Source organism: Podarcis liolepis, assembly GCF_965112155.1.
Source record: "Podarcis liolepis genome assembly, chromosome: 8".
Classification (NCBI taxonomy): Eukaryota; Metazoa; Chordata; class Lepidosauria; order Squamata; family Lacertidae; genus Podarcis; species Podarcis liolepis.
The window spans coordinates 89,193,939-89,211,710 of NC_139560.1; the positions used below are offsets into that span (position 1 = coordinate 89,193,939).

Genomic DNA, 17,772 nt, shown 5'->3' on the forward strand with positions numbered 1-17,772 from the left:
AGCCATGTTCAAATATATAAAAGGATGTCACATAGAGGAGGGAGAAAGGTTGTTTTCTGCTGCTCCAGACAAGCGTACACGGAGCAATGGATCCAAACTACAAGAAAGAAGATTCCACCTAAACATTAGGAAGAACTTCCTGACAGTAAGAGCTGTTTGACAGTGGAATTTGCTGCCAAGGAGTGTGGTGGAGTCTCCTGCTTTGGAGGTCTTTAAGCAGAGGCTTGACAACCATATGTCAGGAGTGCTCTGATGGTGTTTCCTGCTTGGCAGGGGGTTGGACTCGATGGCCCTTGTGGTCTCTTCCAACTCTAGGATTCTATGATTCTATGAAAACTCTAGCTAACAGGCAGCTCACCCAATGTGCTTCAACCTTGTGTGCCCAACGTCCCCAGACGTTGTGGGACTACAACTACAATCATCCATGACACTTGGCCAAGCTGGCCAGGGATGATGGGTGCTGTAGTCCCACAAGATCTAGGGACCCGAAATTGAAATTCACTGAGCTAACCTCTCTTTTCTTCCAAATTGCTTTTCAAAACCTACCTGTGGATTAAAAGCAATTTTATGCCATTTTAACAGCCATGGCTCCCTCCAAGATCAAGAGAAGCAATCAGAACGCATTATGCAGCACATCACAGGGTTAATTTTGAAACATTTTTTGCTTCAGCAGAAATGTGAAGAGTTAATCGGATTCCATATCTGATTAGCCAAACCTTGACTCAGAAGCAAAACACAAATAACTTTTTGATGAGTGTTTACACAGTGTAACCCAAATCAGGCCAGTTTGTTGTTGTTGTTGTTGTTGTTGTTGTTGTTGTTGTTGTTGTTGTTGTTGTTGTTATGTGAGCCTTCACAAAAAAATTAAATGGTGCTTAGGATTTAAGAGATGATAATTTTTGCAGCCTGCATAGACTAGAAAGGACTAGAGAACGGACTTCCCAGAAGTCCGCTGAACGTTTCAGCTGAACGTTTTGACAACATTCATAGTCATTACTTCTGGTAAATTAGAGTTCTACACTTGGATAGCTTATTTCCTGGAATTTCCTGTTGCGAAACAGAATGTGAAGCACTGAAATATCGCAGGAGTAACTAAGCTCAAAAGCCTGGCCTTAGATGTATATGCATTCATACAGCTTCCTACCAGGCAGTTGCTGCCACTGCTGCTCTCCCAAGAGTAGTCTGCAAGCTGTGCTGGATCCTCAAGTCTTCAGAAAGCTAGGTCACAATTATGGCAGGATTCTGGAGTGACTCGCTTCTGGGCTCATGGCTGAACAGTTACCATGTGGAAACAGTTACCATGTGCCTCTGTGCCAGTTACATATAAAGTGAAGCTGCTGGGGTTGTGAGTCTTATTTTAAGATTTTGCCGAAGAGTGCTAAGCATACTCCCCTGCCTTTCTTTTCCAAGCGTTCTGCTTCTGACTATTCTAGGTGGCTCAGGACCTGTGACATCTTGGCTACAGAATGACATGAATGCATTGGATGCCTACCATGACATGACTGCTAAGTGTTTCAAGGATAAAGTTGCTGTCACCTCCTTGACTTGGGTGTGATAGGGGCATGTCTGGAGCACGGGTTCAAATGGCTTCATGGAATGCCTTTCCGTTGCTGTGGACAAGGCGCTCGGAGGGGGACAGCCTACCAAATAGCTGCCTGGCCCTTTTCTAGCTTACAGCTTCCAAAGGAGGGAGGATGTAAGGTCCTGAAGGTCATGTATAAGGCCATACCTTAAAAAGGCCACTGACCAAAAATCTTACCCATCTGCATTTTGTTTCCCCCTCATTATTCCCCCACCCAGCAGCATTTATAATTAGAGAGTTACACCCTGGGGATTCAGCTGGATGCAGCACCACACTTGGCTTACATCTCTGTCTCTCAAAAATAGCATCGCCTCCCAGATGGGGGGAAATCACGTCCCAACGCCTGGTGTGTTTGTATCAAGGACTTATTGAGGGATTAACTGTTGGAGTAAGAAATATTATTCTGAAATGTTGGCACCAAGACCTCATTTAAAAATCATTATTCCCACACACCCCACACTCAAAAACAGAAAAGTGGCCCTGCCCATTGAACTGTTATCTGAGCTCATGGTGAGTCTTGCATCTCTGGCGGGTTACGCAGATTCTCTCAGTGACACTGCTTCCAGCAATTTCAGTTTCATTACAACATTGAATAAAATGGCTTTTATTTGCAAACATCAAGATCCAAAAGGAACACAACATTTTGTGCAACTTCTTAAAAATTGTGGGATGCAGCCCAGCTGCTGTGCATGTTTACTTAGAAGTAAGTTCTAGTAATTTACTGGGAATTACTCCAAGTCTGCTCACCTCTCTTGGTGGGGTGACATTGCTGGACAAAAGAGGCTTCACTGGGGGCCCCGACGGTGGAATTCAAATGGCAGTGCCATGCCATGCCATGGGGCAGAGCCAATGGAGAAAATGGTGGGCTTCCCTCGGATCCGCCCCTTGCCTATTTAAGCAGCCCACACCTGGGGCGCCGCCTGTTTGTACTCCAAGGTAATTGTGTGTAAGATTGTCACCTTAGGTGTTGCTGGTTTTAAACTCAATAAGGTAAAAACTAAAATGCTGGTGAAAAATATGAATGTACAATTAAAAGAAAAATTACAAGAGATCAGAACCAATATCTGAGTCAATTTAATTTGTACAGTGCTTTTTAATACACTTTTTACTTGCCCATGAGAACATGTAAAAACCCCCACAATAGTCAAGGTTATTATCTGGTCTCATATAAGGCAGCTTCTTAAGTTTGTCATTTAAAAAATAATCATGGATATGGATAACCTGCTCTAATATTGTGATCCCATTGGTCTCCCCTCCAGACAGTTGGCCAGATTCATGCCTCCTCCTTAGCACCTGAGCTCCTCACACTATTCATTTGATTTAATTTACAAACTCACAAATCATACATTTGCACAACTTATAATGCAATGTCTCTAAAACAGAACCATTTTAACAAAGGATTCCATTCCACAAATTTCTCAGAGCAGTAACCTGGTAAGATAGAAATGGCAAAGACTAGTGGAAATCTTAGACCAGGGGTTGACTCAGTGCCCATGGTATCAAGCCATCTATTAAAGCTTTCACTGGTACCCCCAACCAGCTGCCCCAAACTCTGAGCTTCCAGGGTTTTGTTTTGAAGTCTATAGCCTCCTAGAAAGAAAGTTATGGGGTGAAATATGCAGGAGCCTTCTAAGTGATTTCTATGAAATGAGAAAGGTGTTGCTGTGGTCTATATAACCAACATGCTTAACTCTAATTAATCCATGGAGGGGTTAAGACCATAGAGTAAGCTGTCCTGCCAGGCTTAACTACGGTAAGTCACTTAGAAGGTGGAAAAAAGTGGGCTGGATGAGATAATTGTTAGGTAGATTTGTAGCTGGTTGACTACCGAACCCAAAGAGTGCTCAGTTAGGCTCCTTGTCACCTTGGGCAAAAGTGAGAAGTGGGGTGCTGCAGGGTTCTGTCCTGGGTCCGTTGTTGGTCAATGTCTTTATAAATGACTTGAATGAAGGAATTGAGGGGATGCTCATCAAATCTGCAGATGACAGCAAGCTGGGAGCGGTAGCCAGTGCCGGTGAAGACAGAATCAGGATACAAGATGACCGTAAGAGATTGGAGAACTGGGCCCAAGTTAACAAAATGAATTTAAATAGGGAGGATATCTTAAACTGCAGTCTGACTTCTCCAAGTGGGGACCATCCCAACCATCTTACTGCTACCATCTTTAACTTTTTGGGTTACACCATCTCCCAGATATGTAGCTGACAGGAACCCAAAGTTTTCTGCAAATGAGTTATGGAATCTGTATGTGCCTGACACTGATCAACAACAAATTTGTTGTCTGCATTTTTTCAATTGATTTAGGACGAATCAGATGCGCTGAATCCAAAAATCACATTGGTTTTGCTCAATCGGGTCAAGTTTTTAAGCTATGGCCACATGTCTTTTTTTACGTTTTTGTTCACATGTACACTTGTGTGGAGCACTTTAGAAGAAGTTGGTGGGGGTAAAATGCCATGTTGAATAATTGTTTTGATTGGAAATGATTATTTTAATGACAAGAAGTATTCAGGCCCGATAGTTCTGGGTGATTATGTCAAAAAGGGATCAGTTTGAAGTGATAAAACCTCACAATCTTCCATAAATTGGTGCACAAGTTTCATAAGGCATACCATGCTTATTTTGGTATTAAACTTGGTGACCAGGATAAAGCTTGGGCGCCACAAGGCATGCACAGGGACTCTACATGGGTGGACCAATGGCAAGAGGAGTCTGAACTTTGGAATTCCCATGGTTTGGAAGGAGCCGACAAACCATGTCACTGACTGCTACTTCTGCGCTGTTGATGTGACTGGGATCAACAGAAAGAACTGGAGCAGCCTCAAGTTACCTGATCTTCAATCAGCACGTCGTCCTGTAGCACATTGTGATGAAATTCCAGTGCCTATCTTCAGAGAACTTCCTGACATTAGTGACGAAGATGCCTCCAGTGTTGAAGGACATGAAGAAGTGGTTCTTGAAGATGATGCTCCACATCCATTTTCCCAAAAGGAGTTGAATGATCTAGTTCGCGACCTCAGCTTGTCAAAGGACTCTGCCAAACTGTTGGCATCCAGATTGAAGGGGGGAAAAACCTCCTCTCTGACAGTGCTAGCATCAGCTTCTTCTGCAACAGGCATCAAGAGTACCTCCGTTTTTTCTCGGAAGAGAAGGACTTGGTGTACTGTGCAGATATTGTGCAGCTTCTGCTCAAGCTTGGAGTGCCACAGTACGAACCCAAAGATTAGAGACTGTTCATTGACAGCAGCAAGCGATCACTGAAATGTGTTCTGCTACACAACGGCAACCAGTTTGCCTCTATACCCCTGGTTCACTCGACTACACTGAAGGAGAACTATGAAGCGATGAAGTATGTGCTGGAGAAAATTGGTTATGATCAGCATAAGTGGTTTATTTGTGTTGACCTGAAGATGGTGAACTTTTTGTTGGGACAACAGTCTGGCTTCACCAAGTACCCATGTTTTCTGTGCATGTGGAATAGTAGGGACCGTGCTCAGCATTACACGAAGAAGGACTGGCCTGTGCAGGAGGAATTGGTGCCTTGCAGAAAAAGGAACGTCATCAACGACCCTCTGGTGGACAGAGACAGAATACTCTTCCCACAGCTACACATCAAGCTTGGCTGATTCAAGCAGTTCAGCAAGGCTCTGGACAAGGATGGTGACTGCTTCGCTTACTTGTGCCAGGCTTTTCCAGGATTGACCATGGAGAAGTTGAAAGCTGGCATCTTTGATGGTCCTCAGATCTGTCAGTTCATCAGAGATCCAGAGTTCGGAAACACAATGAACGAAGTGGAACTGGAAGCGTGGAAGGCATTTGTTCTGGTAGTGAAGAACTTTCTGGGCAACAATAAGGCCAGAAACTACGCAGAACTTGTCAACAACATGCTGACTGCTTTCAGAAACCCGGGCTGCAACATGAGCGTCAAGATGCACTACCTATTTTCACATAGGTAGAACCTATGTGAGAACCTGGGTTCAATGAGTGACGAGCAGGGGGAGATATTCCATCAGGACATGAAAGAGCTGGAGACCAGGTATCAGGGTCGCTGGGACGCAGTCATGATGGCTGACTACTGTTGGACTCTGAAGAGAGACCTCCCTGCCGCTGAGCATTCCAGGAGTTCCAAGAAACGGAAGTTCAAGCCCTGAAGTTTCAAAAATGGTGAAGCAACATGCAATTTACATGTACTTACCTTTATCAATGGGGACGCGGGTGGCGCTGTGCCTAGGGCTTGCCGATCGCATGGTCGGCGGTTCGAATCCCTGCGGCGGGGTGGGCTCCCGTCTTTCGGTCCCAGCTCCTGCCCACCTAGCAGTTCGAAAGCACCCCTAAGTGCAAGTAGATAAATAGGTACCACTTTATAGCGGGAAGGTAAACGGCGTTTCCGTTTGCTGCATTGGTGCTGGCTCACCAGAGCAGCTTTGTCACGCTGGCCACGTGACCCGGAAGTGTCTCCAGACAGCGCTGGCCCCCGGCCTCTTAAGTGAGATGGGTGCACAACCCTAGAGTCGGACACGACTGGCCCGTATGGGCAGGGGTACCTTTACCTTTACCTTACCTTTATCAATGCCCACCATTAGTTTACAGTAATTGATGTTTCTATCAGGTAATCAATATACCGTATGTTGTTGGAAAAACATTTTTCTCTCTTAAAAACATATTTAGGATGATATGTGTTGACAAAAATCAGCTGATAATGCCAAAAAAATGTAATCGATTTTGTCACAAGATCTGATTTTTTTCAAATCAACATAGCACAAAAACCTGACCTGATGGAGAGAAACGGATGCCATTTCCTGATTCAGCAGAGCAAAAATACCCTAAATCAATTGTAGAAATCTAGACAACTTTCAAAAAGTAAAAAATTGTTGCCCAGTGATCATACTTCCACTCTGAAATCCTTATTTGAAAAAATCTCATCCATATAATAAAGCCTATAGATACCATTCTCCTACTGTTGGGCATACTTTCTCATCACAACAGTTGAAACTTGAAAATCATATCCTCCCCAATTCTTTCTCTTTTCTTAAGATCACACAGCAGGGAAGCCAGTGTGGTAAGTGTTTGATCTGGGTCAGGTAGATCTGGCCTCAAATCCTTACTCAGCTGTAAACCTTGTTGGTGACTGTGGTGAATCATTTTCTCTTGAAGCTAAACTACATGTTGTTTGTAATTCTGTGGTACTATTTCCTTGATTTTTCTCCTTTTTAAAAAATGGAAAGTATCCATAGGAGACAAACAATAAATAATAGCAGTTGGGTCTGAACAAACAAAAGGGCTGGCAGAGATGAATGTGGGGAACCTCTGTCCCTTTGATGCTGCTGGTGCCCAGGGCACAATTCAGCCAATGCGTTCCCAGCCTCACACTGAAAATCCGACATGCAAGTGAGGCTGCCCTGGTCAGAAAACTAGGCCTGGCATGCACAGCCTCCTCAGTGGAGAGGAACTGGCCCCACCTGTTCCCACTTGCCCCTTGGTGCATGGAAACAGAAAAAGGATTAAACTCAGGCCTGAAAAGAAAAGGTAACACAGTAGAAATATGGTGGGGGTGGGGTGGGGGTGGGGGTGGGAGGGAAGTGTTGTACAATAATGTGCTTTGTTTGTTTTTAAGTTGTCAGTCACTCACGATAACCAGCAGGTCTGACATCCCTTGCTTCGAGTGTTCAAGAGTAAGATTCAGTCACTTCAGATGATGGGATGTTCAGGCTGTGAAGATAATAAATCCTGGCTGGCTGCTAGCTGCAATGGCTTGGATGCAAACAGAGCCATGCATGAGTGTTGGGAACATCTTCCTGGGGTGTGTGGAGAGCCATGGCAAGAAGTGGGAAGGATACAAAAGGTCAATTGTACACATGCAAAAGGTCAATTGTACACATGCAGAGAGCAGTGGGGGTTTGCAGATGTGGTTACCATGTACTACTCAAAAGTCCTGGAAGCAGAGAAGAGCAGAGATGCATTTCACATTAGATTGAAATAACCAGCCAAATCTTCAATTGAAGGTTAGTGGTTGAAATACATTTCCATTTCCATCAGCCTCAGAAAGAACAGAACCTCTTCTGGTTAGAGAAATGTCCTGTCAGAGGCACACTGTTTTATTCACAAGGGTGTCTCATAAAAAGAGAATAATCATCCCTGCATGCTGACATAATTAGGATCCTAAGCACCCAAATTGCATTTACGTAGTTAAGGGACTCAGAGACCTACAAGGAAGAAGAAATGTTTTCTGGCCTGAAAATCTGAAATGTTATCTTTAGGAGCACTTTCAAAACCAGCACCAGGCTTTTATTGGAACATTAACTTTAATCACAAAGGTGGCTATTTTAAATAAAAGTATCAGACCCAGTGAAGTGCTCAGAGAAAGAATACAGCCTGGAAGCAAAACTCCACCCATGATAAGTTGTTTTGGAGACAGGGAGTACTCCATTTCCCTCCTAAGTTGGGGGTGGGGAGAGGAAACTGTCAGTTTGCATTTCTTAGTGCAGAAAGTATTGATCTGATGTGTAGAGATCTTTCCTATTCTGATTAATTCAAGAAGGTTCTGGAAGCTACTGGAAGCTTCTCTGTATGAAAGAAGCTTCATGATTGTTTGGGTTATACCTTCTGGGAAGCTGGTTTGAACTGGTTCTCTTATCTCTTCCAATTAAGGTCATGCTGACTATAAATATAGACCAGAAGGAGCCTGGGTTTTACTTTCTCTCTCTTCCTTTTGGTGTGGTATTCTGTACACAGTATGCCTAGTGTTAAGGTTTAGTCTCGCTATAGGTTTATAAGTTTTGTAAGTGCTGCAACTGGATTTTTATGGACTGTGCCAAGCCTGAATGTACTGGATTAGTGCTCATCTGCCTTCAGTAGCAAGTAAAGCTCTGCTGCATGAAGTACAATTGCCTCTGGTCTGTTTTTTGGGAATCTCTGCTACATGTCTAAGTTTTTCTTCCACACGTATTACAGAAACTACATTTGCCCTGAGGACAAGCACATTAGGGCTCAGAGAGTCCAGTTCCTCCCTAGTATCACCTCACAGTGGGCCTTCTGAAAGGAAAGCGCTTCAGCTCCCATGGACTTGAAAGCAAGCTCTCTTTCCTCAGTTCTCCATCCGTTCCCCACACCAGGCCAACTGCTCCTCCCTCAACCCCTCACCCACCTCACCTGTCCCAAGACAGCTTGCCCCACCCTCCCCACACAATGCACTCCAAGCCCAATTTTAATGGAGGGAGGAAGCTCTTCACGGAATGCTTTGCTCAACTGCTTTGTGAAGCGTCTTCCCATACTGTTCAACTGCTCACCTGTGCCACCTGCCACCTTGTTGTCACACTGGTGTTGGCGTGGCCACCTTGCGAACTGCAGCATGACAACAGCCTGCCATTTTTATGTATATAGGAAGATATCCCACCTTTGCTCCAAGGAAGTCAAGGGAGTATACATGGTTCATCGGCTCTCTCCCTCTATCCTCACAATACCTGTCCAGACCTCGCATCTGTGTGCCACCTCCTGCCTCTATAGGCCCCCCATAGCTGGAGCAGGCTTTGGGAGAAGCAAAGTGCCATTTGTCCCCTTCCCGCCAGTATTTTTCTGGAAGGCTCTCTAAGCATGTTTGCCCCATTCACTCAACTCAATTGGACTCAAAGCCAACTTTTGGTGTGGATGACTATATGTGTCTGTACATTTTTGAACATCTTTGTATTTCGAATTTTTGTTTTCAAAAATTTTTTTGAAACCAAGGCAAAACACTTTGCAAAGCAACAGCCCAAGAGATCAGAGTATTTTGCACTGTATTTTATACAGTATTTTTATTCAGAAAGGAAAACTAATGCAAGAGTGCCCCCTTCCTGTAAAAAAAGAAAGTATTCCAGTATAATTCAGAATCTCATAATCAACCCAGAACAGAAGGGGTGCGTTTTTTTGTTTTTTAAAAACCATTTCTTCTTCATCTATTATTATTATTATTATTATCAACTCCCTTGGTAGCTCATTAGTTCAATGAATGTAAGCACCACAAGGAAGATCTCTATCTATAGCACAATCACATATAAGTTTTGGGGTTGTATCCAAAGTAACAGTCACCAGTGCAAGGATTATGCAGTGACGGGCTGTCCTTCTCCCACTTCGTAGAAAAGCCCGCAAGAGCCGTGCTCCCTTTCACAAGCCTCACGGAGCGTGTGTGTGGCTCTTGGGGGCTTTTCTCCCTCCTCGGGGAAAAGAAGCGCCGCACACACGCTCCACGCGGCTCATGAAAGGGAGCGCTGAGCAGAGCCTGGGGTGCATACAGACTCTGCTCGGCGCTCCCTTTAAAGAATTTTTTTTCTTGCATTCCCCCTCTAAAAACTAGGTGTGTCTTATGGTCAGGTGTGAAAAATACGGTATATGATAACAGCCTTTTTCAACCTTGGGTTCCTAGATATTGTTGGACAACTCCCATCATTCCTAGCCAGCATGGTCAGTGCTTGGGCATGGGAGTTGTAGTTCAAAAACATCTGGGGCCCCACACTTGAATTAGAAGAGGCTGTGGCAGGAGTTGATAAAAAGATGGAGGAACACAGGAATGGGGCAAGTGGTACAGACATCATCCTGAATTAACCTCTGCCATCAAGAGAAATGAGGGAAGTCCTACATTTAGGAGCAGACCCACCTAGAATTGCACTAATAGGCCAGCTCCATTTTAAATGAACTGTTTATAATTTGCAAGTCTGCGACTGCAATAATACTTTTTATAATGGGATTGCACGCTGTGGCTTAAGCTTTGGAAACAGTTTTAAGTTTAAGTGAAATCAAGCTCAGAGGAAGTATGCACTCTGAAACTGGTTCCCAGTGAGGAGATCCTATGCCATCATGGTGCCGGGAAAAAATTAAGTATACCTGATTTTTTGTTAATACAGGGGTTCCTCGGGTTACATACGCTTCAGGTTACATACGCTTCAGGTTACAGACTCCGCTAACCCAGAAATAGTACCTCGGGTTAAGAACTTTGCTTCAGGATGAGAACAAAAATCGTGCTCCGACGGCCCGGCGGCAGCAGGAGGCCCCATTAGCTAAAGTGGTGCTTCAGGTTAAGAACAGACCTCCAGAACAAATTAAGTTCTTAACCCGAGGTACCACTGTACTTTATCTAAGGAAAGTAATACAAAAGGTACCCCTGCCCATACGGGCCAGTCATGTCTGACTCTAGGGTTGTGCGCCCATCTCACTTAAGAGGCCAGGGGCCAGCGCTGTCTGGAGACACTTCCGGGTCACGTGGCCAGCGTGACGAAGCTGCTCTGGCGAGCCGGCACCAGCGCAGCACACGGAAACGCCGTTTACCTTCCCGCTATAAAGCGGTACCTATTTATCTACTTGCACTTAAGGGTGCTTTCGAACTGCTAGGTGGGCAGGAGCTGGGACCGAAAGACGGGAGCTCACCCCGCCGCGGGGATTCGAACCGCCGACCATGCGATTGGCAAGCTCAAGGCACTGAGGTTTTACCCACAGCGCCACCCGCGTCCCAAGGAAAGTAATATATGGATCCCTAAAAACTACTCCAATTATGAAGAGAACTACCGTATTTTTCGCCCTATAGGACGCACCGGTCCATAGGACACACCAAGTTTTTTGGGGGGGAAATCAAGGGGAAAAAAATTATTTCCCCCCCCAGGTTTGCGCAGCCATCCCCAAGCTAGAAGAGAGAGACAGAGCGCTCCATCTCCCTCTTCTGCCTTCAGGGACAGCATCTCTAGCCTCCGTGGGGCAGCGGCTTGCCCCGCTGTCCCCCAGCTTATGGGGCTGGCGATGGGGAGAAGCAAGCTTGCTTCTCCCCCCCCCCAGCCTCCAGATCAGGTCCGGGAATAGCGGGGTGGCGGCGCTCCGCCTCCCCGCTATCCCCCGAGCTTGTGGGGCTGGCGGGGGGGGGGGAGAAGCAAGCTTGCTCCCCCCCAGCCTTCAGATCAGGTCAGGGAATAGCGGGGTGGCGGCGCTGCGCCTCCCTGCTATCCCCCGAGCTTATGGGCTGCAGGCTGCTGCCTGCAAGCCTTGCGACCCCGCAGGACCTCGCGCCGGGATCCGGGGGGTGGCACGGAGCTGCAGGAAGCCCTGGAGCGCAGGCGGCTCCGCGCCACCCTCCGGAGCTCCGCGCAGCTTCGCGCCGGGATCGGGAGGGTGGCGCGGAGCTGCAAGAAGCCCTGGAGCACAGGCAGCTCCGCGCCACCCTCCGGAGCTCCGCGCAGCTTCGCGCCGGGATCGGGAGGGTGGCGCGGAGCTGCAAGAAGCCCTGGAGCGCAGGCAGCTCCGCGCCACCCTCCAGAGCCCTGCGCAGCTTCGCGCCGGGATCGGGAGGGTGGCGCGGAGCTGCAAGAAGCCCTGGAGCACAGGCAGCTCCCCGCCACCCTCCGGAGCTCCGCACAGCTTCGCACCGGGATCGGGAGGGTGGCGCGGAGCTGCAAGAAGCCCTGGAGCGCAGGCAGCTCCGCGCCGCCCTCCGGAGCCCCGCGCAGCTTCGCGCCGGGATCGGGAGGGTGGCGCGGAGCTGCAAGAAGCCCTGGAGCGCAGGCAGCTCCGGACCACCCTCCAGAGCCCTGCGCAGCTTTGCGCCGGGATCGGGAGGGTGGCGCGGAGCTGCAAGAAGCCCTGGAGCACAGGCAGCTCCGCGCCACCCTCCGGAGCTCCGCGCAGCTTCGCGCCAGGATCGGGAGGGTGGCGCGGAGCTGCAAGAAGCCCTGGAGCGCAGGCAGCTCCGCGCCACCCTCCGGAGCCCCGCGCGGCTTTGCGCCGGTATCCGGAGGGTGGTGCGGAGCTGCAAGAAGCCCGGGAAAGCCTGCATTCGCCCCATAGGACGCACACACATTTCCCCTTCATTTTTGGAGGGGAAAAAGTGTGTCCTATAGGGCGAAAAATACGGTATACATGCCACTTTGATTGAGCTCCTTGGAGGAAAATGAAATAAATAAATGACAAACAAGAGAGCTTTATAAGATTAGTCAGCAGTTAAAAAAACCACTGTTTCCACTAATCATTCCAAAATGGTAGGTTTTCAAAACAAAAATCATAACTCTTCTTTATTTTATATTTATAAAAATATTTCTATACTGCTGTATTGTAAAAATGTACCACAGTGGTTTACAACATAAAAACATAAAACCAAACAACATCACAGAAAAATTAAAGTTAAAAGCAGTAAGAAATTAAAAACAAACATCAATAGACCATCCTGGGGGGCGGGGTGTTCTCTTGCTTGCCTGCATAGGCCTGGCAGAATAGAAAAACTTTCAGCAAGTGTTTAAAAGCTGGCACAGAAGGCTCCCAGTAAAACTCTATATTAAGAAAGTAATAAAGTGTCCTCTTCTTTTTGTCCTTCAAGTTCTTTTCTCCTTTAGACAAATGATACAGCTGTTGGTCCTGTTGCATTGCTTAGAAGCATTTTCTACATACCCCATATTAGAGTTGTGGGTTTCCTATTGACATTAAGCACTGAAAAATACAAATGTATTCACAAAACATGCAGCCACTCACTTAGATGACTTTAAAGAAAAAGTACACCAATTATTAGAGGACAGGATTAGCAACAGCTATGAGCCATGCTAGCAAGATAAAAGCTCCATTTTCAGAGGCAGCATATTTCCTGTTTATTCCCAGCATCTGGGAATGAAGTATCTGCTACCCTCATGTCCTGCATGGGCATTTGTGAAATAGAATGCAGGATCAGGCAGGTTTTTGGCTTGATCACAGTATTGTGATAACACAATGAACAGAAAAGGTCACAGTGGCAAATGAAGAAAGTTGCACCACAGACACATCTGGCTTTGAAAATTTATTAAAAATCAAAGAATACAAAACTTCACATAAAAATATGTATTTTAGCTTCCCACATTGTTATACACACAAAAAGAAACTGAACATGATATTTTAATTAGCTATCCACAGCAGCATATAATATAACCAGAGTGGTAGCCAGTGCAATTTATTGGTTCACCATGACTGAAATGGAACATGATATCTGCTTCTCTTAAGCCTATTCTGCTTTTAAATGGACTCTGTTTAGGACACAGAGGTTTCCATAAGATAGGTTCATATTCAATATTGCTAGCATGTAAAAGTGAGTACAGGTCTATAATCAGCCCTTGAATACTGGTTTATTCAAGTTTAGATCCCTTATTGTACCAGCATCTATTACAAACCTTTCACAAGGTTTAAAAAACAGTCAAAGCAAAGATACACATCCAATATCAAAGCAGGACTGAGATTTTTGGCAATTCAAAATCCAATTGCTGTTTACATAGTTATCAGTTGTAAAATTATCATTCATCTGGAGCAGTATATACACCAGGACTGGGATCCTACAATTCTGCATGAGAAAAGGGGCACACAAACAACTTTCCCTTCTTTCTGCAACCCCTTGCACTGCATTAGATGCTGCTCTGAAGAGCTCCTCAAGCTCCAAGAGAAGCTTTTCATGAGGTCTGAGAGGCATTGTGAGACAGAAAAACCTTTTGTGTATGTGGAGATCTTGGCAACAATGTTCAAGAATTATTCTGAGAAAACTTGGTATCTTACAACCTATGACCAACTAGGAGAGACACTGATTGTTTACTTCTGGCTGCAGGCTGCCCAACTGCCAGTGTGCATTTGCAAAGCCTCTGCCTTAATCACATTTGCCTGATGAAGAGGTTTTATACTCATAAACGTGGCATACCTTTCCCGAGAGATGCTGGTACAGTAAGTCATATACATTTTATGCCCATAAGAGTATCAAAACAGCAGCTACAACCAATACCAATATGAATATTCATTAATAATAGGTAAATAATATTTAAAGTTTTATTTCTTGTTAAACTCTGAACAGCAGACAAAATGTGCTACTCTACTTTGGAATGTTGCACTCTCTTCTCTCACTACCCAAAGGCCTTGCATTAATTCGGACAATGTTTTCTTTAATATGTGCTGCACCACCTTTCAAGGCAAGCCTACAGATACTAAAGCTCACTATTAGAAAAATCATTCCGTGTCAAACATTCAAACATCAATTAAGAACATTCACTTCTGTATATCCTTCAGATGTCAAGATAGCAGAATTCTTTCTAAGCTCCTCCTCTAAGCAGAGCTACTTATACAGTGCTGTTGAGATTTAAGACTTCTTATCTTTAAAACAAGGAAAAGATGCAGCCAGTGACAATGAGAATATAGTGCTTTTTTAAAAACCCAGGGCTACACAAGATGTGTTTTCTTGCTTTGAAAAAGGTTAACAGAGGTTGCCATGGCAATGCACACTTGCATAGAATCCCTGTAGGCATCTTTAAATCAAGTGACTGCCACAGACGATCGTGTCGCACGGGACTGTGCTCTTTTACAAGTTAACAGACTGATACTTTAAAAGCATAGAGAAGCCCAAAGGTACATTGCAGGTAGTTGCTTTTAACAGAACTAATGCGCGCTGCTAATCAGATTCCTTAATGGAATCAATATATGTTCCTTTCTCCACATTCTTTAAGTTGGATATTTCATTCAGCAACAATGCTTGGAGCCAACCAGAGGGTAAATAAAACTAATTAAAAGCATTTGTAGATGAACATCTGGGACTTATTCACCTTTACCCTAAAAGACTGGAATTCTTTATGCTGATCTCTGTCCAGTTTTAAGGAATCAATTGAAGGTCCAAATTATCTTGCGTGATCCACATTGAAACAAGTATGACCTGTGCAAGAGCACTAGATTGTGCCCTCCCCATTAGCTAGAGTTAACGTAGTGAACCCCAACTTAAAAAATGCAGTCTGGGAAAGGATCTGTAAAGCAAGCAAATAATAAAATTACATTCTGTACACCCTTCATTCCTTAAATATAACTTAAATGAAAAACATTCAGAGTTATTGCACAAAAGTTATGTTTGATTTGAGTATGGTAACAAAGTTTAAACAAGAAATGGGAAGGCAACAAGCAAAGTCACAAAAATTTGCTACAAAGGAAAGGAAAGTCCAAACCATCTATACTTTTCTGACAAAACAAAAAAGCTATAATGAACAAATGCAGCTACAGCAGAAGGTGCCACCGCATTTATGGTCCTCACAGTACTTCTGCTACAGCTGCTTCGGCACTGTAGTAATCATGGATAGGCAGAAGACAAACTTCCACATTTAATAAGGCTTCACAGATAAGCACAATTATTTCTTTTAAGATGGACTCCACCACCACACAAAGAAACATGCAAGGTTGGATGCAGATATTTGGCAACATCCACAAACTGAAATGCCCAGTGCTGTTCTCAAGTCCAGACTAGTGTCACACATACTGCGTAAGTCTTAAGTGGACACTCTGAGGCTGGCCATTATCTGCTAAGGCTAATAGGCAAACTGTCTCTGTATTTCTTTCTTCTCCAGATATTACGGTTATGTTGGTGGTGCCCTCGGTTGCTAACAGGCTGCCTCATGGCTCCATTACCAGAAGAACTGTATCCGCTGCCTGGAGTATGATTGTGAGCTGCTTTGACCGTCAGCTTCATTCCATTGTGCTGCTGGAAACAAGAGGAAGTGGTCACAATTAGTGCCAGCTAAATTGCAAATTTACCAAATTCTTTTACTAAGTTTTGTCTCCTAGCAATTCATGAAGGCCAGACTCATACAGCTGTTTCCACATGTGTGACCGGAAGAGATGCAAACTGCATTCAGACAGTAAGATATAAGCAAAATGCTTCAAGAAAATCCATTTTAGAATAGTATTGCAAGCCAACTGACTTTCTGCTCCACCATCACCACTATCCAATGGGACAACTTCCATCATATAGTCCATACCTGATTATTAGTAGTCATAATCAATGTTCTTGCAGGCACAGACTGAGTTTTACCACTTGGCACAGGCAATGCTGGTGGTAAACCAACTGTAAGCTGAGGTGGTGCTTGGAGATTGAAGTGGTACACATTAGGAGTTGTGCAAGGTGGAGTATCTGAATCCTTGTGACAAAGAAAAGGGGGGAATAGGTTTGTTGTTCTTTTAATATGAAAGGAGCACATGCTTACTACTCATTTAAGCACCCACACAAGCAAATACCAATAGCACTGTAAGCACCAGAAGATGATAAATATGTCAGGAAGCTGATACTTAGTCCTCTTAAGAAGTGGTTTTCACCAAGAATGGTGTAGAAATGTCCTGTACTAGTTTGTAATGCCACTGGAGATCAAGGAAGCCTTTGTAAGAAAGGCAATCATGTTTGGGGAAAGATCCAAAGGGGATTCAGGAACTGTGGACTTTTCCCCAGGACATGACTCCATACGTATATCTACATATACTATACACCCTGTATGTTCTGGGACTTAAATAAGCAATTCCTGAGATTGCCTGATCACTATTTTTTATTATTTATTGCATTTCTGTCCCACCTCTTTCTCTAAGGAGCTCAAGGTGGCCTACATGGTTCTCCCCCTCCTCCTTTAATCCCCACAACAACCCAGAGAGGTAGGTGAGGCTGAGAGACTGCGACTGGCCGAGGGTCACCTAGTGATCTTCATGGCTGAGTAGGGTTTTGAACCCTGGTTTCCCAAGTTCTAGCATGACATTCTAACTGCTACACCACAGGTTTTACATGGCAAGTGTAAAACCTGCCATGCTCTGTCCATACTAATGAGGATGATATAGTTGTATAGGCAAGAAAGGTGCAATTCACATGAGCAACAACTTTTCTTTGTCTTATAACCTTTTTTAAATCTGTTATTTCATGTGCTTTAATACATTTACCTATTTAAATTCAATGGTGTTGTTCAGGACTTGGGAAACATTTTAAAGTTAAGAAGCATTTTAAGACACCAAATACATAAAATACAGAGCTAAAATGGCTGCAACAGAAAGGAAGCAAGGTTTTTAAGAACTAATTACTTTAATTGGTGCTATAATGCTCTTTCATTTAAGTGCTTCTGTGTGGTTTTCTTTTTAAAAAACTTTACAAATTATTTTCTCTCTTATTAAAAGATTGATTTAACATTAAATGTCACTATGACAGTTAAGGTGACATAGGCATTTTATCTTTCTGAAAATACAGCATGATAAATCATCAAGTTTTAGAGAACAGCAATGTACCCGTATTTTTCGCTCTATAAGACGCACCAGACCACAAGACGCACCTAGTTTTTGGAGGAGGAAAACAAGGAAGAAAAAAAAATTCTCAGAAGCCAGAACAGCAAGAGGGATCGCTATGCAGTGAAAGCAGCAATCCCTCTTGCTGTTCTGGCTTCTGTGATAGG

General features: G+C 44.5%; 2 protein-coding genes across 3 annotated transcripts in view; both read right to left on the bottom strand.

Annotated features, from left to right (window-relative positions):
* The window catches only part of LOC310714198 (tigger transposable element-derived protein 1-like), a 222,100-nt gene that overhangs the window by 123,871 nt on the left and 80,457 nt on the right, over positions 1–17,772 (bottom strand). The window lies entirely within an intron of this gene.
* TENT4A (terminal nucleotidyltransferase 4A) overlaps positions 13,346–17,772 on the bottom strand; it is a 34,214-nt gene continuing 29,787 nt past the window's right edge. The window contains exons 11-12 of one of the 2 annotated variants that reach the window (XM_083519318.1): positions 16,330–16,488; positions 13,346–16,052 (exon numbers count right to left, since the gene is read on the bottom strand). In XM_083519318.1, the coding sequence (XP_083375444.1) occupies positions 15,867–16,052; positions 16,330–16,488 (345 nt within the window). In that variant the 3' untranslated portion in view covers positions 13,346–15,866. The remainder of the gene's footprint in view (positions 16,053–16,329; positions 16,489–17,772) is intronic. The other variant, XM_083519319.1, reaches the window with a different exon arrangement.